Source organism: Pezoporus occidentalis, unplaced genomic scaffold (genome assembly GCF_034315485.1).
Source record: "Pezoporus occidentalis ecotype Australia unplaced genomic scaffold, CSIRO_AGI_Poc_V1 ctg283, whole genome shotgun sequence".
Lineage (NCBI taxonomy): Eukaryota > Metazoa > Chordata > Aves > Psittaciformes > Psittacidae > Pezoporus > Pezoporus occidentalis.
The window spans coordinates 230,707-257,549 of record NW_026914752.1 but is presented as its reverse complement, the minus strand read 5'-3'; the positions used below and the strand labels follow the sequence as shown (position 1 = coordinate 257,549).

The 26,843-nt window shown below is 55.7% G+C and overlaps 2 protein-coding genes across 3 annotated transcripts in view; one reads left to right on the top strand and one right to left on the bottom strand.

Annotated features, from left to right (window-relative positions):
• The window catches only part of TSC22D3 (TSC22 domain family member 3), a 235,093-nt gene that overhangs the window by 144,026 nt on the left and 64,224 nt on the right, over nucleotides 1-26,843 (top strand). The gene's annotated exons all lie outside the window — the stretch shown is intronic.
• The window catches only part of MID2 (midline 2), a 63,937-nt gene that overhangs the window by 26,327 nt on the left and 10,767 nt on the right, over nucleotides 1-26,843 (bottom strand). For both annotated transcript variants that reach the window (XM_062625838.1, XM_062625839.1), the window contains exon 2: nucleotides 17,534-18,255. In XM_062625838.1, coding sequence (XP_062481822.1) covers nucleotides 17,534-18,199 — 666 coding nt within the window. In that variant the 5' untranslated portion in view covers nucleotides 18,200-18,255. The remainder of the gene's footprint in view (nucleotides 1-17,533; nucleotides 18,256-26,843) is intronic.

Sequence of the window (26,843 nt, the reverse complement as noted above, 5' to 3'; positions counted from 1 at the left end):
CCCAGAGAAGCTGTGGCTGCCCCATCCCTTGCAGTGTTCAAGGCCAGGTTGGACGGGGCTTGGAGCAGCCTGCTCTAATGGAAGGTGTCCCTGCCTGTGGCAGGGGTTGGAGCTGGATGAGCTTTAAGGTCCCTTCAACACACACCACTGAGTGATTCTATAAACACAGACCCCATGGCAGCCAGCTCACCCTGAGCTCCCACCGCACTCCATGATGTCAAAGGGACTCTGCTGACGTCCCACCCCAAGGGGAAAGGACAAAACCCACCAAAGACAGACCTTTCAAACGTTCCATCTGGAAAAGGGGGTGAGGAAGGACCGCCAGGGCCTTCAGGCCACAAACAGGGATAACTGGTTGTGCCAAAACCCACTTCAGCTGCTTTGAGCTTGGCTAGAACTGCACTGGTGAAGCATAGAGCTCCTGACGGCCCTTGTTCCCTCCTTGGGAAAAACCTGTCCGCTTCTGATAATAAGGAAAGGAAATATTCCCTTTCCTTCTCCTCACTTGAAGGGAAAGCCCCAAAATCTCAGCTATTTCCACGGAAAACTCGAGGGATCAGTGCTCCTAGTCAGGGTTGACGCTGGGAGGACCTGCACAGCACCCGGCACCACATGGGAGCAGAGACCCAAGCACAGGGACCTGGGCAGCAATCTCCAGGCACATCACTTCGGACCTTGTGGAGCCAATGGGGTGGGACAACAGCACCAGGCCCATGGGACACAGCACCGAGTGAGACCAGTCTCTGCAAAGCAGGGGAGCTCATCCATAGAAGAGGCACCCAGATTTATTTTACCTGCAGTCATAACTGGTGCTCACCTCTGCCTTCCTCCAGCCCTGTTCTCCGGTACAACCACATCACTTGCAGAACATGGGAACAAAACCAGCCCAGAACTTGCAGAGCCCGCAGCCCATTTCAGCCTTTACACTGGAAATGCCACCCTGAAGAGCTGTGATTTGGTGAAGTAACTGAAAACACCAGCTCATAGAGGAAAGCAGCAGCATCAGCAACTCACTGAGCAGCACACGCTGATGCAGATTGTTTGCATCCTGGAGAGGGAAGTGCCTTTGTAGGGAGGCAAACGCCCCCTGCGTGATGGATGGCTGTAACAGAGCTACCAGCAGCAAGGCAGAGCCTGCAAATACAGCTGCTGAAGTGGTGCAACGCGGGCAAGTGTCAACCAAGGAGCAGGTGAGCATCTGGAATCACCACAGACTGAACCCCTGGGCCTGGACCTGCAGTGGGGCTGTCACAACACATCAACACCAAGAGCTTAAACCCTCCCCAAGCACATGGTTTTCCAGCATGGATCGAGCGATGCCTTAAGCAGATGTCTTCTCACTTGGGAGAGCTGCTCAAACACCCGGGGCTGGGAGCTGCTGCAGTGCCCATGGGAGCAGGCATTGATGGATATGGGAGCAAGCATCAGCAGGCATGGGAACAAGCATTGATGGATATGGGAATGAACATCAGTAGACATAGGAACAAGCATCAATGGCTATGGGAGCGAGCACCAGCAGGCACGGGAGCAAGCATTGATGGATATGGGGGCGAGCATCAATGGGCACAGGAACGAGCATCAGTCAACATGGGAGCAAGCATCAGTGGGCACAGGAATGAGCATTGATGGATATGAGAGTAAGCATCAGCAGGCATGGCAACAAGCAGTGAGGGATGCGGGAGCACCAGTGGACAGCAGCTCCAGGATGAGGAACCAGTGGCTGCCAAGCAGCAGCTTTCAGTCTCGGTGAGTCAGAGCCTGAGGGAGCCACGAGACCAGCTGGAAAATCCCAAAAGCTTCAGAAAACCAACACACAGCTCATGGGCTCTCCTGCACCCCTCGCTGCCAGTTCTCAGAGTGGGTCTGAGTCAGCTCTGAGCCTCGCTGCAGAGTCTCAGAGTAACACACAAACCAGCCCTGGGAGGCTGCGTCTGACATGGAGCTGAGGCTCTTGCATCCCCTCTGCTTGCCAACGGTGGGCTTCCCAAAACCCCCAGGTAACTGGGATAAGCACTTGCACCGGTGGTACCAGCTGCCCCAGCCACGGTCCCACTGGGGACCAGGATGGCCGGAGCTTCACGTGGCTTTGGTGGGAAGCACAGGAGCAGCACAGGGTGCTGCCACAGAGCACCCCAGCTTCCCAGGTCTTGGGCTTCCTCCCAAACCACAATGGGCGCGGAGAGGGAGGTCAAGCAAGCCCAGAAGCTCCTGCAGTAGCTCCTGGAGGAAGGTTAGAAGCAGACAGAGGACTTGGGAGGACTCTGCACATGGGAGAAATATGGGGAGCTTGCACATCCAGCAAAATCACAGCCTCACCTCTCCCACCCTATGCCACTGGAATGGGAGCCCAGGATCCCACCAGATGAAGCCATCAAGGCGCTTGCTGAAGCAGCTCCTGTGTTACCATTGTGAAACCCTGCCCAGACCCGGTCCCTCATCCCCAGCAGCCCCTTCCTGCACATTCACCAATGGGTCAAAAGACCCTTTCAGAATTTAGCAGTGTCAAGGCACAGAAATAAACCCACCGTATTGACCTTCCTGGCAGAGCCCTCCACAAAGAGGGTTACTTGGAAAACCTTTATCTCATTTTCTTTTCTTTCCCTTATTTTTCTTCCTGGTCCCCTCGTCGTTCTTTGCTAAAGAAGCAGCTAATCTTTGCTAAACGGGAACTTTTTGTTCCCTCTGACACTGCTAATGTATGTGTTGGCAAGCTCGGCTGTGAGCATACATCTTCTGTAAGAGGCCTTGTCATGGGCTCTGAATCCAGCCCAATTAACATTGCATTTCTGTTTTTCCACTGCAGTGGTTTGGAAAGCAGATCCCGAGCACTACATAAGCTCACTAACAGATAATGCTATAGGTTTGAGGGGCCTTCTTGCTTACCCAAGAAGAATTATCCAAGGTTAAATAAAGCTCAGCTGTGGATAATGTGAAAGATAAACTCCCTGGTTGGGCATGACTTGGGTTTAAATTCTTTCCAAGCCATTCCTTTCACTACCCTTTATCCTGCAATGGTTGGATGCTGCCAGGCAGAGTCCCTTGCGGGAGCACGTTGAGCCAGGCTGCGCACAGACCTCTGGATCTGGACATGAAAATGCTGGTCACGGAGGATTCTGATTCATCCCGGCCCTGTCCCACTTTAGACAGAAAAGAAGGACAAGTTTTGCACTGGGAATAGCACCACATCCCTCTGAGCACCGTGCCGGTCTGTCACAGCACCAGCCACGTGGAGAGGTCATGGCACGCTGCCGTGCGCTTGCCCTGTCCTCGGCCCCAGCTGTGAGCAGAGGAACTGAGAGAGAAGGTTCCTGTGCTTCCATAAATGAAGCTTCAAAGCAGGTCCAAGCCTTGCATCCCATGGGAATGCTCGGGAGGAGCTTGGTCTGTCACTGCACCGAAAGCTCAGGCTGTGCCCCCCGTTTTGTAACCTGCTGCCGCCGAGCAGTGAGATTGACCTGCTCCCTCCAGCACCAACAACAGAGCAGCCTCTGGGCAGGGGGACTGACCTCCTTCCAACACCAACAACAACGCTGCTGGGTTTTCTATGCAGGGAAGAAACAGAGCCAAAGAGCCACAGCATCCCTGGGGGAGAAGGACCAGCTACATCCCGACACACCTCCCTTCTCCTCAGCAATACAGGGCTAAAACTTACAGCTTCCTCAGCTCCACGTTCATCGCTGCCAGCAAACTCCTTTGTCCCTTAATTATACACAGAGTCTCCGCATCTCCTTGAGGCAAATTCAGACAGGGAAAGGACCCAGAGGCTGTTTTGAAAGGGCCCATTGCTGATGCAAATGGACTCTGGGACTAAGGACACAGATTCATAAATGCCCAGAAACTGCAGCCCTCCTCCCCGGGACATGTCCTCCATCAGCAGAGATGTTCATCTCCTCCCAGAGCAGCAAATGCTGGTAAAGGAGAAAGGTCAGAATGCAGGTGGCTCTAGGCCTGGATCACAACCGCACTGCTCTGGGCAGGATACTGTGCTATGTTTTGAGAAACAAGGGCATGTTCACATGAAAAACCCACATTGTCCTGCTGCCAGGCTGGCCAAGCCCCCTGGTGACACACAGCTCTGCATCAAAGCATCCTCCTGCTCCCCTCCAGCTTGGAGGAAAGGGATGGGGGAAAAGCACCCCAGCCCGGCCCATGCCACTGGCATCAAGGGAGGTTGCCGAAAGCCCACTCCTAACCCCATGCTGCCAAGTGCCTTCCAAAGGGGATAGGAGGAAGATGGGTGGGAAAAGGAGTGGTTCCAACATCAGCTTTCAGCCTCCTTTCCCAAGACTTTGGTCCAAAATAAAAGGGGCTTTGTCCACACTTCTGTACTAAAACCATGCAGCTTTCTTTGTGGGGACACCACCGAGCACAGAGGAGCTGCTTTCATCTGTAATTTATGAGATGATTTATCCCATGATGTGCCCAATGACAGCAACAACTCACCGGGGGCTGCTGCTACCAGCGGGCTCCAGGACTCATTCAAACCCTGCAGCTAAGGATAAAACATGGAAATGAGAGCTGCAAAGCAGCACGGAGATGAGAGGAAGGCAGTCTCAACATGCCAAAATGGGTCACCTCAACAGCTTGTTGGAAGGACTGGCCCAGGAGGAGATTTGGGCTCCCAAGTGAGAATTGAGCCCGCTGCTCCCCAGGCGTGTGTATCCTCCAGCAAATCCCTCCTGGGAAGCACAGAGATGCTCCAACTGAAATCCCTCTTGGCAAGTGGTACAAATTCAGCATACTGAAACCCCATGCTCAGAGGTGTGACCCAAAAGCATCCTCCACCTTGTGCTGCATCACAGCAGTGATCAACCATCACCCCATACATCAGGACCCACGGGAGAGCTGAGCCAGCCCCACCAGGAGCAGAAACAACCATTTTTAGTTCCATCACCCACCAGCTCTGCAAAAGCCCACGTGTCCGCTTCCCAAACCGGGGGTCTGAGCCCCTGTCTTTGGCCTCCGCCCTCCTTCCCTTTCAAACCTCCAGTCTCAGCCCACTCCCATGGCCGCAGCGGCACCACCGCGCTCATGCATCACCTTCATTAACCCTGCCTGGGTTATATACAAGCCACCCCAGCACCTGTCCGGTCTGAGCCCTGTGCATCCTCACACCTGGACTTGGATCAAAATGAAAGGGGAAAAGGGGAAGATGGATTAAGCTCGAGCTGAGTGAGCGCTGTGTTTAATTGCTAATGTGGGCTCAGGAGTCTGCTTTCTTCGGAGGGTTTTTTTTGCCAGCCCAGCTGATGTCATCTGCCAGTACCCTGAGAGCAGCAAACAGATTGCAGGAGGATGCTGAGCCTCTTGCTGCACTTGCTGCTAATAATAAATAAATAAATAAATGGGATAGATCAAAGATGTGAAAAAACCTTCTGGTAATTTTCTTTCCCCTCTGTTTCCCAACTGGTCCCTAACATATTTCCTGCTGGGACTGACAAGGAACACTGTCAAACTAAAATCACAGCTTTAAGAATCAAGCAGCATTAGATTAAGTGGAAAGGGATGATGCAGAAGGGTTTGAGCTAATCCCACACAGGACTCCCAATGGAGGCGCACTGCAGCAGCATGGGTGCCAAGGGCATCCCTGACGAGGACAAGGCCCTGGGACCTGCCTAGGGCTGTGCCACCCTCCTTCAGCTTCCTCCCAACCCTAAACTTTAACATGAAGGTTCCCCAGGTGGACACACAACCCCTGTGACTGCTGCTGGCTAGGAATGCTCACCAGACACGATGGCCCCATCACTGGAGAGACGCATCCTGCCTGGCCATGCTACAGTGGCACTGTGACTCTGTGCCGCATCCTGACCATGGCAGCTTGGGAGCAGACCCTCCATGTGCAGCGTGGGAGACCTGTCAAAGGAAAGCTAAAAAGAGCTGAAGACTGAGAAATGAATAACCAGTCCTTTGTCACCAACAGAAGCATCAGCCCAAGGGACAGACAACGGGATTCCTACGAGCACTGCTCCGGTCCCAAGCAACCAACGTGCTTTTGCATTAGCAGGGGTCGCACAGGCTCCCTGCAGAGCCCGTGTGCACACCCTGATGGGGAGGATATTCCCGATGGGATGCGCTGCTCCGAGCCCCCAGGAGACCAGGCAGCCAAACCCTGGTCATCATGGCTTGCCTGCATCTCACAGCTCTCAGAGCCTCCACACACAGAGGGGGTGTCTCCAGAGCTGACAGAGTTGTCCCAGGAAAGGTATTTCTTGCAGCAGGTCTTGATCTCACTGAGGGACGTGCCAGCAGCATCAGCGGAGCTTGCGAAGAGGCCACTGCCCAGGGCACAGTTCCAGCGCTGCTCAAGGAGTCAGGAAGTACAAATCCCTTCTCTAGAAGCAGAACCCATGGCCCAGCAACTGCAGCAACAGCAGCTGTGTCTCCTGCCTCTGAAGAACATCACCTATCACAGTCCCCATGCCAGCAGTGGAGAGCATCCGGTAGGAGAATGCCATGAAACCCATCACACATTTCCTGCCACCCATCTCTGCCTCTCAGGTGCATAAATAACTTCCTGCATCTCTCCTCACCTTGCACACTCAAAACAAGAGCAGCACATTCATGTGCCAGTGTTCCTAAGCTTAGTAGCCCCAGCCCAGGCTCCTTCCCCCACCACACTGAGCACCATTCCATCTCCAGCCTGCCTGAGTGGCTACCAAGGCTCCATATACAAGGAGGCTCTGGTCAAAAGGCATTTCTTCTGGGAGCTGTGTGTGCCTGGGAAGAAATTCAGGCTTAAACTCTCATGGATTTAGTGAGTGATTCCTCTCACAAACTACCAGTACTCCCCAGGCATCACCACAGGGGTCACTGCTCCCCGAGACCCTCACCCAGTTTTATGCCTGCAGAGCCATCAGAGAGCATCCAGCTTTAAACCCTTGCATCCAATAAACCCTCAGACCTCCACCCAATGTCAGAAACAAACGGGTCCCCACAGCAGCTGTCGGGAAGGACTCCATCTGGAGCGGTATGGAAGTACCCAGGATAAGTTGTTTTGAGACAAACCGTCACAAATATGCTTCAGAAAGAGGCTTCCCATTCCATTAGCTGCAGACCCGCTACCCTCAAGCCACTGCTCTTGGAAACAGCTCCTTCTCTGCTGTAAGGGAAGACCTTCAGGCAGGACACAATTCCCTCCCTAGGAGGCCACAAAGGGGCTTTTTGCCTTTTTTAAACATTTTACATCGTAGGCTGGGTTTTTGTGGATCTCTCTGCCACAGGCATGAGCTGACTGCCAGGCCACGGAGCTGCTGCGGGTGGATCCATCGGGCCCTTTCACCTCACGACCGGGTTTTTCCAATCACCATCAAAATAAACAAAGCCAAAGAGCACGAGCTGGAAGACAACCCCTGTGTGTTTCCCCTTGGATGCCGGATGTCTGCTTCCCAAAAGCCCTTTTGGGAATCAAGGGAGGGATCTGGGTTTACTGCCTTGGTAGATCCTTCATCGCACACACTGTTGTGCACATTATTTGTCTGAGCTCAGCCCATAGTCCAGGGGTGCCTATGAGGGCTGGGAGGGGCCGGCAGCTCCCCTGCTCCATCAGCAGCCCCATGGGGACCCAGCTGCTCATCACACTGACTCTGGAAGCTGGAAGGCCCAAACCCCAGCCCCTCACAACCAGATGGGCTTTGGCAGGAGCAGCACCAAGAACCCCCTCCCTGCCCAGCGGCCGCTGGCCAAGGCGCAGCCGGGTGAGCTTCCTCCATCCACAGGCTTCCCATCCCTGCAGGGTGGGATACTGGCCGTGGAGGATGAGCGGGTTGCTGGGCCAGGCGCTGTTTGGATCAGAGCCCACAGCCGCTCCCAGACAGCTCCTGCGCTCTCAGGCAGCTGCACTCCAACCAGCTCCAAAAGGGCTGCACTGGGAGGAGGCAGCAGGATGCAGGCGGATAATCCCACCGCTTCCACAGGTGGGAAAAGTATTCTGTGGAGGAGCATGCCTGCCACCTGAAGCTCCGTCCTGGTCTCGGCTGCTGCGGTCTCTCCCTGCCGGGATCTGTCTCTAGAGCTCATGCAGTGAAGCACTGCTTGCACAAGGGTGACGGGATCATAGCCACGTGGAGCAGCTTGCAGGTGACAGCACTAGAGATCCCCCTCAGGGGCACGTTCCCACCAAAGCAAAACACATTCCCAAATCAACTGAACAGAAGGAAGGGAACCACAGGAGCAGAAGAGATTCCTGATCTGCACTTTAGAGAGGGCGAGAACCAGAAATCTCTGCTTTTCACACCTAAGATTCTTTTGCTCCATGCAGCAAAGACGAGGTCACTGATTTACACCCCAAACCCAGCACATCAGCTCTCCAGCTCGGACATGTCAAGCACCTGAGAGCAGCCCTAACCCTGCTGGGCACAGCTAGAGCCCCATCACAAGAGAAAGGCAGGTCAGGAGAGCTATCACCTGTGAGGACAGGGCTCTGCAGATGCTGCAGATACGGCTCCCATGGACCACCCAGCTCCCAGAAATTATTCGAGGTGCAAGAACTCGTTCATCTGGAAGAAGCTCAGGAGGTTTTGGGGACACACCTTTGCTTTCCTCACCACAGACATACCTGTTTCCAGATAAAGATCAAAGCAAGATGGGCTGATTTACCAGTCATGCAGGGAATTATTTAGGCTGGAAAAGAGCTTTAAGGTCAAGGGTATGGTCAGAGCACTCATCAGGAGCCGGAGCCTGCCAGCTCTGTGGGATGCACTCTGCTCCACAGCAGATAACGTGCCCCTTCCAGCAGCAGGATGGTCTCTGCAGAGCCAGCATGCTGAGAAGAAATCCCAAAGCAGGAGCTGGGACACACCAGTGGGAAGAGCAGCGCAGGTCACCCCACGCAACCGTCGTCTTGAGGCCACAAGATCCAATTCCAGTCCCAATCCAGGAGGAATTTTGTCAGCCGAGGTGCTGCTATTGTACATGGATTTCTATAAAAGGGCACAATAAACCACAGAGAGGATGATTCGATGATTCTATGACATTCAAAGTGGGGTTTTTAAAAAGCATGTCATCTGTCATGGTAAAATCACTTAATGACACCTGTAAGCCTATTTAAGGGTCTAATGTGATAATAATAGCAATATTCAGCATCTCAGAGCATGACTTTGAGCCTGCTAATGAATTCAGATGATGCTTGCCCTGGTGCATGCAACCAACCTTCCAAATTATTTGGAGATACTGAACTGCTGCTCTTGTTTTCCAGGCAAGAGTACGCGCCACGAATAGCTGCAAGCTCAGGGAGCACAATTAACTGAGCTATGCTAATTCACGCTCCTGAATATTCATTGTGCCCATCGCGCCAGATACACAGAATATTAAACAACAGCTACTTGGGGCAGGAATATTCATCTTGTGGTAAAGAGGCTGCTTGGGAGAGTGCGGGCTTTGGGTGTCAGCAGCACGGGGATGCAGGACACGTGCCCAGAGCCCTCTCCCCTTCCCAGTGAGGCTGCCCAAAACAGCTGGACTTCATAGAACCACAGAGTCACAGCCTGGTTTGGGTTGAAGGGACCTTAAAGCTCATCCAGCTCCAACCCCTGCCACGGGCAGGGACCCCTTCCACTAGAGCAGCTTGCTCTAAGCCCCTGTGTCCAACCTGGCCTTGAGCACTGCCAGGGATGGGGCAGCCACAGCTTCTCTGGGCACCCTGTGCCAGCGCCTCAGCACCCTCACAGGGAAGAGCTTCTGCCTAAGAGCTCATCTCCGTCTCCCCTCTGGCAGGTTGAAGCCATTCCCCTTGGCCTGTCCCTACAGGCCCTTGTCCCAAGCCCCTCTCCAGCTTTCCTGCAGCCCCTTTAGGCACTGGAGCTGCTCTCAGGTCTCCCCTTCCGGAGCCTTCTCTTCTCCAGGCTGACCCAGCCCAGCTCTCTCAGCCTGGCTCCAGAGCAGAGCTGCTCCAGCCCTTGCAGCATCTCTGCAGCTCTGTGTAGCTCTTGTGCAAGGGCCCCTGAGCTGGGCACTGGACTGCAGGTATTTATTTAAATAAATAAAAACAATATAATCCTTTATCTGGTTTTATTCATTTAAAAGTCTATTCACACAGAACCGGGAGACCTAGAGTTCAGCTCATGCCCTCAGTGAGACCATGGAAGAGAAGCCCTGCAAAGGAAACAGCTTGCAGTTGTTTCAGGAAACACAAGTACCTGTTCTGGGGGGGAAACTGTGTGCCAGGGGTGAGTTTTCCGTCTCGGAGCTGACACTGCAGAAAAGCAGCAGGAGCACATCGAGAGAAGAATTGGGAGTAAATGGTAATTCAGAAGCTGCAAAAGATAACAGAGATCTGGGACACCCAGAGAGACGCTCTGAAGCAAACTACACCACAAAAGCAGCTGCATTGCTAACAAGCCTGTTTACAGACGGGGGCAACCCTCTGTTAAACCACACAATGTGGGGTGACGAGAACAAAGCTCAGGTTTGATGGGGTGTGCGGGGCCATGGCTTGAAGAGGTGCGGGGCCACGGCTCAAGGCCTGGCATGCGTTTGTTTATGCTGGAAAGCAGTGTTGAGACTCAGATTTTCCCCCTTCTCCAGAAATAGCACTGAAAACTTGACAGCTAAACCCATCCCTCACGCAGGAGCCATGTGAGGGACACCCCAGCCTCAGAGGAGCCCAGTGAAAGCCACAGCAGGGCTCTGCGGATGTTCAAGACCTCATTTCCTGCAGTGCTCGAAGGTGTTACTGCAGGTCTGCAGCACCCAGCACCCAATGGCTGTGCAAAGCGGCACTCTGAGTGAGACTCATCGGCACAACCAACAGGCAGCATCTCCCAGACGCAACACTTGGCTGAGGCCACCAGACCTCTGTCCAGGAGACCGAGGCACCAGCACCCAGAGCCCAGCTCCCAGTGGGACGCACGCTGCTGACCAACGGTCTCCTTCTCATTCTCATGTCTCCCTTCTGAAGCCCAGCGACAGATCACCCTCCAAGGAAGTGAGAGCCAGAGACTGCTTTCTTCTCATCATTTCTTATCATTCTTATCATCTCTTCATCTTTCTTCTCATCATTCTTAGCACCCTAGAAGCCCCAAGGCCTAGTACACAAGCAAAAAAACCTTCACAAAGGGCCATGAGCCCAGGTTCTTGCTGCAGGGAGGAAGCTCCTTCCCTGACAATGCATGAAGCTCTTCCACCAGCCCCTTTGAGCAGGACACCGTGGACCTCCAGTGCCTGCATCTCCCTTCCCATTATGCCCATTGTGGATTTTCAGTGCCTGCATCTCCCTTCCCATCCTGCCATCCTGCCCCATGCTGCCCTTGCCTCCCACCTCCGGCGCTGGCAGGAGGCACGGGCAGCACCTCTACATGCATTATTCCCACCCAGTTAAATCACTGCATAAGAGTCAATCATCGGCTTGGAGTTAAACAAGGGCTGCGCCCCAGGGCCCGGGAGCTGCTGCACTCACGATTGGACGTGCTCATGAGTTCTTCATTTTTAATTTGCCGGTGCAACAACTTATGCCAAAACCACCTCCCCGTCCCCGTTCCCCCCTTCAAGGAACCCGGGCACGTTCTTGTGCCTGGTTCCCCCCAAAGAAAAGCTCACAGAGTGGAAATCCTCCATTTCCAGCCCTGCTTATCTACAGGGTCATGGAAACTGCAGCATTTGGAGGGGGGCTGCAGTATAGGAAGGTGGCATCACTTCTCTGAAGCTATCTCAAAATGACTCCATCTGTTTACCATCTCGCCTCTTCCAGAATAGACTCAGTTTCGGGCAAAGGCTGGAGATTAATCCTTCAGGCCTTATCCCAACCACCATGTCGCTGAGTGATTTCTGTACAGCTTTGCACTTTCATTTTCCATCTCAAGGTGCTCTGGAGATAGTAACGATTAAAGCATCCGGGATGTGAACATGGCGTCAGAAAAAGCAAGAGATGCACCTCGCCAGCATGGGGCTCAGGTTGATGTCTCACAAGCCACAATAGTGCAGTTTGATAATTAAGATAAAAACCTGAACCCTCCCCTAACAGCAGGTTTCTGGGAGAGAATCTGGTGCCTTGGGCTCACGCAGATGTGGTGGACCTTCCAGGACCTTCCAGCTTCCCAATGAGGGGTCCTACACCAGTTGCAGTCTCAGCACCCACCCCACAGCAATGACTGGTGCCCATCACACAGTACACAAAAGGCACCCGTGACCTGCCAGAGGGGTCCTGGCAGGGGACCAGTGGCCTTTATCGGCAGCAGGGATGAAGTGAGATGCTCTTTTACCCATGCTCAACATCAAGTAAGTGCTGGCTGCTCTGCAAGGTGCTTGGTTGCCACTGCAAACAGAACAATGGGGAGGATAACGCTGGGCTGGGGACCCTGTTTTGGGGCACAGGTCTCCCCTGCTCAGACATATGTAACCAGTCACTAGGTGACAAACTTGATCTGAAATAACCATAAAAACACAGTGTTTTCCCTCACCACACAGTGTCTACCTCACTTAGGAGAAAAGCTGGTGCTGGAAAGCCTCACGAGCTTACTGGGTAGCGGAGATGATGCCTGGGCTCATGCACAAAATGCAGAAGAGGCTGGCAGAGGACGTGGGGGCTCTGCCTGTCCCAGGACACCCATTGATTGCAGGAGCTGTGCTGCAGCCCCCTCACAGCCCTGTGGCTGCAGCAACTCATTCTGTGGGCACCCAGCCCTCTGGCACAGCTACAAGTGATGAACTCACCTGCACCCGCCCCGCAGGTGCCACAGGGAGCCTGAACGCAGCCAAGGCTCCATCAGGGGGTCTCACAGCCCCTCTGCAGCACCTCTGGGACTGCGACACCCGCAGGCGACCACAGGCCACCCCACCAGCGTCCCCAGAGCAGCGGCAGAGTCCTGGCTCCCACCACCAGGAGCCTGGGCTGGGGCGAGCGCAGGTGGAGTCACATCCCCTCCTCAAGCGGCCCAGAGGGAAGCACAGACATGTGTCTGGCTGCGACAGAGCAGCCAGAGCCTCTGTACCGCTGCTAGTGAGCCCTGCACTGTGTGTAGGAGTCACAGCAGCCGCAGTTGTAACCTCTGTTCTCAGCTAACCCTTCTCTGCATGGTGAAATGTGTACAGATACGTCTGGAAAGCCTGTTTAGCCCTGTGGCAGCAGCACGGTACATTATAAATTAAGCAGCAATCTCAGTGACTCACACAGTGCAAGTGAGAACCCGTTCATGAGTCCCAGGGTGAAGAAGTCCTACACTGCAGCAGGAAGGGAGGGCTTTTCCTCATCTTCCTACCCCTTCGCTCTCTCCAGAGCCTTGCAGTAACTACCAGCCTCCTGCATGTCTGGCACGGGGAGCTCTGGGTTGTCCCTGAATCCCGAGTCCCACTCACACAAACCCGCTGGAGGCAGCGTCACAGACACCGGGCTTTCCACTCAGCTTATTGCTCTTCCTTCAGCAAAGAGTGGATGTAAGTGTTGCAAAACACATCCTTCTCTTCTTTTTTTTGCATTTCCAACCTGTCAATCAACAGAAGCCTCCGCAACAGCAAAGGAAAAGCCTCCTCTGAGCTGGCCCTTATCCTGTTCCTGAAAAGGGAATGGAGCAGATGGAGAAACAGAGAGCAGCAAGTCATTAAGGCGAAGAGCTCTCTCTGGAAACCACTGCCACTGCAAGTCCTGGATGGAGGAGATGGTCCCAGCTCTTCTTGTTGCCATGTCCCCCTCACAGGGCACCCCTGCAGCGTTCCTGGTGCCTGGCACAGCGGAGGCAGGGCCAGGGCAGTGCTCAGAGAGCCCTGAGCTTCCAGCATCTGCATTTACAACTGCAGCGACCAGCACATAGAGCACTGTGTCCCCATGCACACTTTATCTAGGTCAAGCCATTAGTTTTGCTTTTAATCTCCATACGTTTTTAATTTGATCTTTAATGTGGATTTCAGCCTGCGAACCCAGCTGACAGACGTTCCTTGCTACCAATTGTGCTAAACATCCCGACCCTTCCCGAAGACACTGGGAAGGAGAATAAGCACCAAAATCCTGGTGCACTTTGAGCACCCACAGCCAGGCTCATGCAGCAGGAGCCCTGGGGAACAGCCCCTCTGTCACGAAGCACTTTCCTACCCAAAGAGCTGTTGTTCCCTTCCCCTGTGTAGCTGACAACCCTTGGTGAGGAGCCTTCCCAGGGATACATGATGCTGGTTCTTCGACCTCCATCCTGCCCCACCTGGCATCTCACATGGTCCCTCACATTCACATCTCTCATCTCAAGTGCCAGGGCTACAAGTCCCAGCAAAGGAGGTGGAAGCGGGAAGGCCCCCCCATCCATCTTCAAAAGAGATGGATGTTTTTGCCATAGCAAATCCAAGTGTTGGATGGCCGGGGCTGGAAACAACTGCAGCTCCTCTGCACCGGCAGCATCCTTGGTGCCTGCAGCATTTCTGCCAGCAGCTGTTGAACTGGTGGGCTGATGTCCGAGATGGAGGGGCTGGATGCAGAATTACATGCTGGTGAACAGCAGCATAACCCAAGCAAGAACTCCTTTACCCCAAGGGAACAGACAAGATGTGACACCTGCGGGGAGGTCCCAAGCCTCAGCCCCGTTCACAACTTGGATTTACCACAGGCCAGGAAAACCACTCGCTTCTTTCCAACAGAAACAAGCAGAGTTGAAAACGCACAAAATAAAAAGCCATAACATGCTGAAGGGATTAGGGACGGCTCTCAAAGCACCTTGAGGTGCTACGGGCAGATTGCTGCACAGGCTCTGTGGGAAAGGCAGGCCACAGGCACACACTGGGGGCGTCTGATGGAAAACCAGCTCAGAGGGAAGGGGAGCACTGGGAGCCGGTTTATGGCTTAGACACAAGGGGTTTAGGTCTCCTAATTGGGGGGGGGGTGTGTGTGTGTGTGTGGAATTTCCCAGCACAGATAGTCATGGGAAGCACGGCCCTTTGACAGAAAGAAGTTATTTGCTTCAAAACCCAATTTTCCATCAAAACCCCCAAGCTGAAAGGTGTTCCCAGCTCCCTTGAGCTATGTGATCAAAGCTGGAGCTGAAGAGTAGCTGCAGCCCAGGGCTCATGGCCCCAGTACAGAACAGCACAGCTTCTCAGGAGCTACTCCATTAACAGCATTAACAGCAGCTCCACCACCAACAGCTCAGAGACAGAAGGAAGGTGCACAGCCGTGGGGCAGCACCGGCTCCATCAGCTGCGGTTCCCAGCAGCAGCATCCCACCACCCTCAAGTTTAACGGCCTCAAATATGTCAGGTGCTTGCAAGGATTTCACTGCTGCCAGGTTTGTGGTCAGAGCTACAGGCTGAGGCTGCACAAGGAAGACAACACAAAGCACTAATGCAAATATTGACTCTGCTGGTCGAGCTCGGCATTGATCCCGTGCAAGTGCTGCAGTTGGGGGGGAGCAGTAGGAAAACAGCCACCCAGAGCAAGCCCAATGGACACACAGCCGGAGGCAGGGGTTACAGACACATAACCACCATCCCTAAGGAGCAGCCAGGACCAGGAGGAAGCAATCCCTGCAGACCCAAGGCACCACAGCCACCCGCTCCCTGCTCCCAGCCTGGCTTAACGGCAGAGGAAGAAAGCTGCAGCAGAGGAGAGCTCCCTTCGTGGCCAAAACCGCTTTTAAGGCTGTTATTCAAAAAGGGAAAAACGTGGTATTCTGGCACCCTGCAGAACCGGGCTGGCTGCAGCCGCGCTCGAGGCTGGCACAGGTCTGTGTTTCCTGTTGGCTCTGCCTGGTCGACTGACACAGGCAGCTCGGGGAACAGATCGAAAGGGTTCAGTTTCTCCCCCAGGTTTTGCTGTGCACAAACATCCTCGCTCGCTTCTCTCTACAGTTCCCAATTTGCTTATTGAGACATTTCCTCATGGAAAAAGAATGTCCTGGACTAGGGATGGGGCTGCTGGCGCAGCAACGCGCACCAGGAAGCGTGGCGAGGAGCGTGCAAAGGCGAGAGGTGCAGCTAGGCCTGACAGCAAATACCAACCAGCACAGGCTCCTCTGCGAGCACACGGCAGCCCCCCTGCCATGGGGCAGCCCCACCGGGACACTGACCCCACACAGGCGGGAACAAAGCCCGGAACATCCCACAGCACCAACCATCCTCCCACTGCTGCCCCCGCGTCAGCCTTAGCATCAGGCATGGCTGTCAGGCTTGGGGGTCAGGAGTGGAACCAGTGCGAAGCTGGGCACTGTGGAGGGTTTCTTTCCAGGCATCGCTTTGTGATAAAACAATCTGGTCTGCACATAGAAAACTAGAGAGTTCTGTATTTTGGCTAGAGGGACAGAAGAATTGCTTCTGCCCATAAAGCCCACAGGAGCAAACAGCTCGATTTTGATGAAAACATTACCAAAACAAAGAGCCAGGAAAAGCGCTTTTGTGTCTGAACAAGCCCAGAAGATTAGGGGAGAAAGGACCAAGGAAGCAGCAGCTGGAAGCACACGAGCAGGGTTAGAGCAGGGATAGGACTGCTGTCACAGTGGCAGTCACACCAGCCTGGTGCTGCACGGGACCAGCTATGTATTTTCTTACGATCAAATAAAAACAGAATCAAAAGCATTCTTCAGACTCATGCAGAATGCACGGGGGGTGGAGAGGCATTTCTACCTGTATATAGGTCAAACCTCACCCACCCAGGTTCACAACACATTCGGCATAGCCACGGCATACAAACGAAGTTTCAAAGTACTCCAGAGGGATCGCTGGGAGTTTGCTCTCTCCTACCTGAGGAGCAGCAGAACAGCAGTTCCGCCTGGATCGATATGCGTTGCAAGTGGAGGGGCAGGACGATTGCCTGCTCCTGCCACTCCAGCCGGGAGGAAATCGGGGCTGTGGTGGAGAACAGGCTCCTGCAATGGATCATTGTGCGATGGGAGGACTGCTCCTAGCAGGAAACAGGTGGAAAGGAGGCAAAGGCAATGGGACAACAGAGATCCTCAGCAGCCTCCAAATCCCCACCAGTCTCCCACGAGCATGTGTGGCTGCTGATGTCCTGTTCTCCTCACACCAGCACCCCCAAGTCCTCCTCTGCAGGGCTGCTCCCAGCCCATCCATCCCCAGCCTTCTCCTCACACTGTGGAGCAGCTTGGACAATCTGCTTGAGGACGGTACAAAAGTGCTCTCCAGAGCACTCCTCAGGGCACAGCAATCTTCAGGCACAGGTAAAGCAGAAGAGTTCCCCCACACAGCAGCCCAAAGGAAATGCCTACATCCTGCTCCCATCCTTCAAGAAGGCTGCACAGGCACAGCCCGAGCACAGCAGCCTGAGGGGACCATGATGGTGGGTCCCCCATGCCACCCCTCTCCACCTCAGCTCTCTCAGGACAGGGCAAAGCCGCAGGGCACCGGTGACACTGGGGAGAAGGACCGGTGCCGGGGCTTGGCACACACGCACCAGGAGGAAAACAAACCAGCAAAGCCTTTGCTTTAACTGCACAAATGAGACCCAGCTCAGCCTCCTGGTACTGGGGTCCTGGAGGAGCCCATGATCTGCACCCTGCGCATCTCCAGTTGTTTGCCGTAAACAAGAGGTGCGGTGCTGCTGGAGCCAGCCCCTGCTCCAAGCGCCGTCCACAGCCACCATCAGCCCCAGGACGCCTCGCCAGGCGCTTACCTTCAGCTTCTCAAAGCGATCGCTGAGGGACGCCACTTGGTGGTCCCGGTGGCGTCCCACCAGTTTGCATAAGGCACAGATGAGCTGGTCGTCAGCGACACAGTACATGTTCACCTTCTCATTCTCGTGCTCTAGGCACGTGAGCCCTCGGAAGTGGGCATCGGCCACGGGCTCCACCAGCCGGTGGCTGGTGAAGGGCTTCTTGTTGGGGTGCGTGGCGCGCAGGCAGCGGTCGCAGTAGGACACCTCGCAGGTGATGCAGGTCTTCACCGCGTCCCGTGGCGGGTCCTGCTCGCAGAACTGGCAGGCGATCCTCTCGCCAGCCACCGACATGGTTGGGCTGTTGTGGTACGTCCGCTCACGGCGGCTCTCGCTGGGGGAGTTGGGCCCGCTCAGGGATGCCTTCTGGAAGCGGTCAATGATGTTCTGCAGGGTCACATTCCTCTTGAGGCCCTCCAGGCCCCGGTGGTTGAGGGAGATGACATAGCGGCACGTGGGGCACTGGAAGGCAGAGAGGGGCTCGATGGACTCACTGGAAGAGCAGCTGGACACCAAGATGCGGTGGGCGCAGCTGAAGCAGAGGCTGTGGGCGCACGGCAGCAAGAGGGGGTCCTCAAACAATTCCAGGCAGATTGGGCAGGTCAATTCTGACTCCAGTGTTTCCATCTTTAGTTAAAACGATCCAGGTTCAGCATCAAAAACCAGGGAAGGTGGGCTGGTACCTGCAGAGACAAGAGCAGAGGTATCAGACAGAGGCTCTCCAGGGCAGAAACAGGCAGCTGGGGGACATTGGACATGTCACCTCTGCAGCACCCCGGTGCTCTCTGCCCCCCGATGCTGTCACACAGCCCAGCCAGACTCACATGAGCCCATTGCCATGGTGACACGTTGTAGTACCACCCACCCGAGCCAAGCCGCTGGCTCAGAGCAGCACCCAGGGGTGCTGCAGGGCAGCAGAGATGCTTGGGGAAAGGGGCAGTGGGAAGCTGCTCCCCATCACCCTGCAGCCCAGCCAAGAAGAAGATTTGGACAGAGAGGCTGGAGCCAAACCCAGCAGAAACCACATGATTTCTTGTTTCCTCCTGCAAACACGAGGCAGGAGCCGGGGGGACCGCGCTGGCTTCTGCGCGGAGAGGCTACGCTGCACGGCAAAGATACAGCTCCAGCTGTCCCCTCCAGCAGCCACACGGTTCCACCTCCTTCTGGCGGAGGGAAAAACGTGAACTGTGTCCTGGAAACTGAGCAAGGCAGGACGGGAGCTCCAACGCACTGTCCCCCTGCGCTGTGCCGCCTGCTGGAGCAGGGCAGGGAAGGAGGAGCAGGGAAATTAGAGCCCGCAGAGTCCCACCTCCACTGTCCTCCGCTGCACCTCAGCGCCAGCCAGGGATGCCGGAACCAATTCCAGCGGCGCGCAAACATGCCCCTATTTTAGATCACTCCCCCTGCTTGAGGCTGGAAACCGGCTCCCTGCAGTCACCGGACCTGCTGTCACGCTGCTCCCAAGCTCTGGTTTGCAGAGCTCCACACTGCACCCTGAGAGCTGCCCCTTGTCCCCACGTGCTCCCAAGCACTCTCCCCTCCAAGCACTGTCCCCTCCATGTACCCAGCAGTCACTGAGCTCCCTTCCCATCCCGGCTGCAGGACATGCCCGCAGCGGGCACAGGGGCACACACCAACAGCCCCACGTTACTGACAGCCCCTCTGCAGCCCATGGCAGGATCAGTGGGTCCCACCACCGGCAGGTACCCTGTGATCCAGCTCCTCCCGCCAAGCAGCTCCAGAGCCTTGAGCGATGCCCACACGTGCTCCAGGGCTGGTTCCAGCCTTGCCGGTACGTGGTGCCAGCAGCAACCCCAGCCATGGCAGGGACTGGCCAACCCTACCCAGTGCCGGTTCGTGCCAGCGCCTGGGATCGGTGCATCCCTGGGGTGCCCTACCAGGACCTGCCTGTGCCCGCCCTGCCTATCACAGCATTTCTTCCCAGCCGCCTGGCATGGGAATTGCCAGTGCCTGGAGGAGATCTTGAGCTCTTCCCTGCGCCAGCTCGAGAGGCTTACAAAATTAAGCAATTGGATATTTAGATATGGTAATGCTGCAGCAGCCTTATCAGGGCCTGCCTGAGTGAGCCTTGCACATATTTATGTAGATACACATATTGCACTCCCCGCCTCCCCCCAAGAGACACAGTGAAGAGCAGCTGCATCCACAGAAGCTGCAGAGCGTGAAGGCTCCCAAGAGCTTCCTCCCCGCAACCCCTGATGCCTTTCCCAAGCCTGAGCCCACCTCAGCCATGGGAAAGTGGCGGGGGAAAACACCTGGCCGTGCTCCCAGAAGCACTCGCACTGGCTGCAGCAGCTATCCCTGCCCCGCTGTGGGACCAGGGGCTCCTGCTGCACAGCCATGACCCCCCCATCACCACCGCAGCACCGGGCAGCCCGCACACACTTCCTCCTGCTGCTCGTGCTTTAAACCTCAGACACTGCTGCTCCTCGCCGGGCCTGCCCCCACGAAGCACTCCCATGCACTCCCACCCGGCTTTGCTGCTTCCAGGGCCACGAACAGATGCAAAACGTTTAACCAGGCTTTCGCCTAGCTCCCCAGGGCCACTCCCGCAGGAACCTTGTTTTCCTCCCTGGGACAGCACCGCTCAGATGCGATGCAGCTGAGCGGAGCCTCCAGAAGCAGCTGGAGCAGCGGCTCCTGCACCTGGGCGACACAGCCAGTGCTGCCGCTGAAGCCTTTCATGCCTCCCACTTTGATGTTCCCTTTGATGTCCAGGATTGACGTGGCACGAGGAATAGCTGATTAGATTAAAATCTGCTCGCTCCAGAGTCATCAACTCCCTCAATACAAGCACTATAAAACATTAACACGGGTTACAAACAGCCCTGCATGTTGCTTGTGCCCACAGGTCCGGCTGCCCTGGCCACATCCCCAACAGCCAGGCAGGGCTGTGACTGCCAGCAGTTTAACACAGCACTAATGTTACAAACCCAAATTCTGCTCTGGAAACACTGGAGCGGGATCTCTCCCAGAAACACCGGAGCGGGATCTCTCCCACTGCACAACACACAGAGACAAGCAGCATCCTTGCAGTGCTCCCACGGGGCGCCTGAGCTCGGCACAACGGCAGCAATGACCAGCTTTATGTGGTTGCCAGCGGGCACCGTGCTGCTGGAGGTCTGCATCACTGTGACGTGCCCTCCCTACACAGACCCACAGGTGTCAAACACACATCCCTAAGGGTGGCACACACACAGACCCACAGGTGTCAAACACACCTCCCCACGGGTGTCAAATACACACAGACACACAGGTGTCACACACCTCCCTGTGGGTGCCACATACACAGCCCTATGGGTATCACACACACAGACCCACTGGTGTCACACACCTCCCCATGGGTGTCAAAGAGACCCAGACCCACGAGTGTCACACACCTTGCCAAGGGTGTCACACACCTCCCTGTGGGTGTCAAATACACACAGACCCACTGGTGTCACATACACAGCCCTATGGGTATCGCACACACAGACCCACTGGTGTCACACACCTCCCCGTGGGTGTCACATACACAGCCCTATGGGTATCACACACACCTCCCCATGGGTGTCACACACACCTCCCCATGGGTGTCAAAGAGACTCAGACCCACAAGTGTCACACACCTTGCCAAGGGTGTCACACACCTCCCCACGGGTGTCAAATACAAACAGACCCACAGGTGTCACACACCTCCCCGTGGGTGTCACATACACAGCCCTATGGGTATCACACACACAGACCCACTGGTGTCACACACCTCCCCATAGGTGTCACACACACCTCCCCACGGGTGTCAAAGAGACCCAGACCCACGAGTGTCACACACCTTGCCAAGGGTGTCACACACCTCACCATGGGTGTCACACATACCACCCCATGTGCTGCTCCGTGCCTCCTCACTCTCACCTCTCAGCCCACAGGCAAAGCGACAGTCACAGCTCACTTGAGAGGCTCTGAACCCCACATGCAGCCTGGGAGCAGCACAAGTGTGGGGAACTCCAGGGGCACACGGGGAATCCTTACCAAACCCTGCCAAGGGTCATTCAATACAAAGGTTCTCCTGCTGCCTCACCCCAGTTACTGCTTTTACAAGATCAAAGCCAAACGTGATTCACTGCTACCTCAAGCTCAGAGGCATACCATCAGTGATGCAGAGGTTCACCACCAAGAAAAGGAGAGAAGACCAGCAGGAGGGGATGCTGCTCACATCATCCTGACTACCCTGGGAAGGGACATCCCGGCACACATCACCTAGGGCCAGGGTCAGCCAGCCCCAAATTTCCCCTGATGCCTCTGACCACCTTCAGGCAGCCCAAAATTCCTCCTGCTTGTGGTCTCCCTATGGCCTCTGGTGCTAGATGCTGCTGCTCTCCTACCCACCCCATGCAAGCCCCATGCCATGGAGTTCAGATACTGAAAATCAACGCAATTCATTGTATCTGTGTTTAAAACTAACAGCCGTGATTTCATTTCTTGAGCTTGGCTATAACTATGGCTTGAGGTGGGTCCTCCTGCCTCTGTCCACAGCTGGGTGCACAGCCCAAGGAGCACCCAGCTCACCCTAATGCAAGACATGGGATAGCTTTATTGAGAATGTGATTCTCAGTGCTCTGCACACACCAGCATAGTGAGTGTAAAAACGCAGACAGCTTATCATGCTAAAACCCTGGTCCCAGATGCATCTGGCTTTGCTACCATTTGATGGTGACAGGTCAGTGCACCTTGTGCACAGCTAGCACCAGCCTCTGCAGAGGTGGACAAAGCAGCTCCCGCTGCCTTGAATTGTTACAGGGCATATAAAACCCAACAATGTCCATCAATTCATTCATCAATTCCTCCATCCACCCATCCATCCATCCATCCATCCATCCATCCATCCATCCATCCATCCTTCCGTCCATCCATCCTTCCGTCCATCCATCCGTCCATCCATCCACCCACCCACAGGTCTTCCGCTGCAGCAACCCCTTGTGACCTCTGCCAGCCCCCGCTCCTACCAGGGTTTGTGTGTTCACCTCAAATTCCTCCTGCTCTCTCTTGCACTAAAACCTGGCAGGGCTTTGCCAGCCCTGCCAGAGCCCCACAGGGCAAACAGCTCTGCTCCGGCCCCGATCAGGCACAGGCCAACGCTGCCGGCCGATGTTCTCCATGCCAGTGTGATTTCTTCCTTCTTCCTCCCCCCCCCCTTGTTGTTCCCCTCGATTGTTCTGTTTGTATTTCCCCAGAAAGGCTGCAGCATCGCTCAGCCAAGAGCGAGGCCGGGAGCAGGCGCGGTGCTGCTCCACCCGCCCGTTACACTGGAATGTAATCAAACATGGCAACCCTTCCCTTAATTGGCTCCCGACAGCAGGACAGCAAATCTGGGCAGCAGCTGTCTGCGCACTTGCTGCTGGCCTCAGGACAGCCAGCTCAGCACTGGACCCCTGCTCAGGGAGCAATGAAACCCTCCTCCAGCAGCCACAGCCCTGCCCCGGAGCCCCCATCCTGAGCAAGCAGGATCCCCCAGTGGGGGGGGGCAGAGGGGCTGCCCTTCAATCCCAGCTCCACAGACCTGCAGCCACCAGCCTGGCCAAGGAACTGCCCTAAGCCTGCCCTTGGGACCGGGCTGTCCCCAGAGAACCGAGGTCCCATGAGGACAAACAGCCCCAAGCGTGTGATTAGCGCCAGCACCAGCTCTTGTCTAACGCAGGAGCACACGGGGAGCTCAATCAGGCTCCTCCGGCCAGGTCACGCCAAGAGTCACCCAATTTTTCCATGCTTGGCTTGCGAGCTTGCTGAGCTGCCGTGTGTGGAGCCGCTCCACGGGCTTAACACCGAGTTCCAGGTTTTAAAGGGTGCTCCTCACCACCCTCTGGAGGATGAGGAGCATCCTTCAGCCCCTCAGCTTGCTCCCTCCAGCCAGGAAAGCTGAAAGCCGCCCCCCCGCCCCGAGCTTGGCCTCTCCTCCTGCAGCTCCTGCCTCTACAGCTCCCTCAGTAACTCGGGGAATCTGTCCGAGGCTGCCTGAAGAAATCCCGATAATTCACGTCCCAGCTGCCCTCCCAACACCTTATCACAATCCTGAAAAAGCAGGAAACCCCAGCGCCGATTAAACTGGATTTCCTGTGCAGCCGCCACACGCCGCTATTCTTAATCCATCACACTGGAGCACAGGCATCTCCACACCAGCTTTAAGCATTTTCCCAGCCAATTTGCTGGGTGCTAAAATAAAGCTGGCTGCTCTGCAGCTCCCTCAGCTCTTGTACCTCTCTAAACGAAGGGCAGGACACAAGAGCTGTGCTCCCATGAAGCAGCAACAGCTTTTAATGAGAGATTACTTTCTGCTGGCTCCGTTGCTGAACCCACTCCAGAAGAGCTGGCTGGAGCCCACTGGCGCCAAGGAGCTGCTGCTGTTTCATGTCTCCATTTGCACAGTGCCTTATCCCCCCTGTCCCTAGAATTCCATCTTCATCACTGCCTTCACTGTCCTGACTGAGGGGATGGAACTGTTCCGCTTCACCACCTCATCCTCCTCCTGACTCCCATCAGGTCCAGTGTCGAAGCAGGGCTCCCAGGGCTGGGGGGGGCCCACACCATGGGGTATCCACTAAGCACATCTGGCCTTGCAGCCTGCACAACTGGCTTTGGTTGGGGTTCTTCCCCACCCAGTCCTAAGAGGGAGCTATTCCCACTATGCAAACCCTGCACAAGCCTTGGCAACCAACACACGAGCAGAGACCAAGCTACAGATCCAGCCCCTGTTCACATCACTGGTCCAGCACGTCCATCCGGCCACTGCTGCTGTCCCCTCTGCAGCAGCAGCAGTGACAGCAGCACTCGGATTGCAGCTCAAGCTGCTCTGCTTTGGGGTGCTACATTTTCGACCCCCACTTCTCTCCCTCTTCATCCCAACAACTTCTCTCCATTTGTCAAGAAGCTCCAGGAGCCCCCAGCATCCATCACCATCATCCTCTACATGCACAAGCAGCCCTGGCCCCAGCAGGAGCCCCAAAGCCATCACCACAACACAGCACCTTCCCCTGCCATCCTTCCCCTCCTGCCAGTGCTGGACCTGAGCCTCTCCCATGGTTTAAATGGCCAATGGCACTTCTGCAGCCATGCAAACATCCATTGATTACACTGCTAGTTTTGGCCACAGCATGAATCCTTCCCATCTGCAGCTACCTCTGATTCCCCCAGTGTGAACTGAAGATCCACAAAGCACAATACGGGGAGGAATGGTGAGAACAGGAGAGCCAAAAGTTAGACAACATTTTGGCCAAAGGTTGAACAATCAGTGCCTAATTCGCTGCTAACTGTGGCGAGGGATGAAGCACAAAGGCTCTTTGTGGTGGTTGGTCAAGCTGGTCAGGACTGCACAGGAACACAAGCATCACAGTGTAATGCTGGTGCTGGTCCCCGGCGCCAGCACATTCTGGGGATTTTGTGGGGATCTTGGAAGCACCCCAAGGCCAGCAGCACCCAGGACATCCCCCACAGAGGGAGCCAATGCTCCACCTGTGAGGCAAAGCCGCCAGCATGAGCCCAGCACTGCTCCATTCTGGAGGAGCTCACTGGAAAGCAGAAGCAGCTCCAAGAAGCTTGTCCCAGAGAACCTGCAGGGGACAAGGATCCTCCGACCAAAGCCCATGATGACTTCACCAGGGAGAGACCTCATCTACCTCGGAGACACGAGAGGCAGGCACCAAACGAAGACCATCTGCTTTTCTCCCATTACGTCCTGGTTGAAGCAAAGATTTCACCTCTTCGTACCCAGCTCAGCAGCTCCCTGAGTGCTCCCACAAGGCCTCAGGACAGCACGTGCCCACCAAAGGCTCCAGTGTTTGAAGTCTGACATGAGAGGACGACCACAGACAGATTTCCTGTGCCTTGCTTGCCAGGTCCTGCAGCAGAACCACGTGGTGTGGATGCTCAGCAACCAGAGTAGGCCAAAGAAACCCCACACTGCAGTGGAACACATCAGGTACCCTCTCCTCCACGAGCCTTACAGGTCAATTCCCACAGACTTGGCATGGAAACCTTCCCCTGCCTCCTCCTGCAGTGGCCTGGCGTGGGCAGGACACCGGGTGGCGCGGGGCATCTCTCTGCCCCTCTCCGACTCAAAGCACGGCTGGGTTTGATTCCCATCGAATGCTGCAGCTCCCTAGGGCTCTCCACACTCCAGCAGTCAGTAGAACCAGGGACTGCAGCAGCCAGGCTCACCCCCCACAAGCAAGAGCCCATCGCAGACACCTCCTCGCACCATGTCCATCCATCTGAGCCTCCTCAGCTGTGCGCTTCTGGCTGGAGCTGCCAAAACCCAGCCCCTGCTCCTCTGCCAGAGCTGCCACCACAGCACGGGGACCGCAGCCCCGCAGCCACCCTGGCGCCAGAGCCAGGGACACCCATAGGTGCATGGCTCTGGGGGTGCAGCAGCGCTGGGATCAGCTCCACACTCCCTGGGCCGGCACAGATGGAGTGAGCTGCTTCCAGCCCAGGAAGCAGCTGGGGCCCTGGCTCAGCACCAAGCTAGAGTGGGCACCGCTCCCTGGCAACCCCCAGGCCTCCATCCCCTCCCTGCTGAGCCACTGCTCCAGGTCTCACCATCTCTCTCCCGCACCTCTCCGGCCGTCACTGGTGCTCCTGCCACCTGCTTGTCCTCGCTGCTCTCAGGAACACGGCACCGGCAGCTCCCGACCACACATCACAGCAGCCTTTTGATCCAAGCCTTCCACAAGCGCACCGGCAGCTCCATGTCCTTCCCCTCTTCCTCAGCTGCGGCTGCAATGCGGCTCCAGCCTGGCATCATCCCTGCAACAGCCAGAGCCCCTGGCCCTGCAAGGACGAGGGGAGGGCACGGCCGCAAGTGCAGCACAGCAGCAGCTGGTGCTTCATAACAACCTCTTGTTGTCTCATGAGGCTGATAAGCAAGTCCTGGCTCTTATCTCCCCAATGGATGATGCACAGGGACACATGCAGCCCTGCAGAGAGACGCATGCAGCCCTGCAGATTGCTGCTGCTGGCAGAGACCCAACTGGGCACTGCCAGGGCCCACAGCCACGAGCTACAGAGAGAGAGGAGCCCCCACCCCACTTCCTACCTGCACCCGCCGTGACAGCTTGACTCCTTCACTAAGCCAGAAGCAAGGCAAGGTGGCTGGGCTGCTGGGGTACACCCCCCATGTCCCCGGAGGGGCAGGGTGGCCAAGGAGAAGCACATTCCAAGGGGGGACCCCATAGCCTCTCTGGAGGCTGGAGAAGCAGCACCCACTCAGTGCTCACAGCCC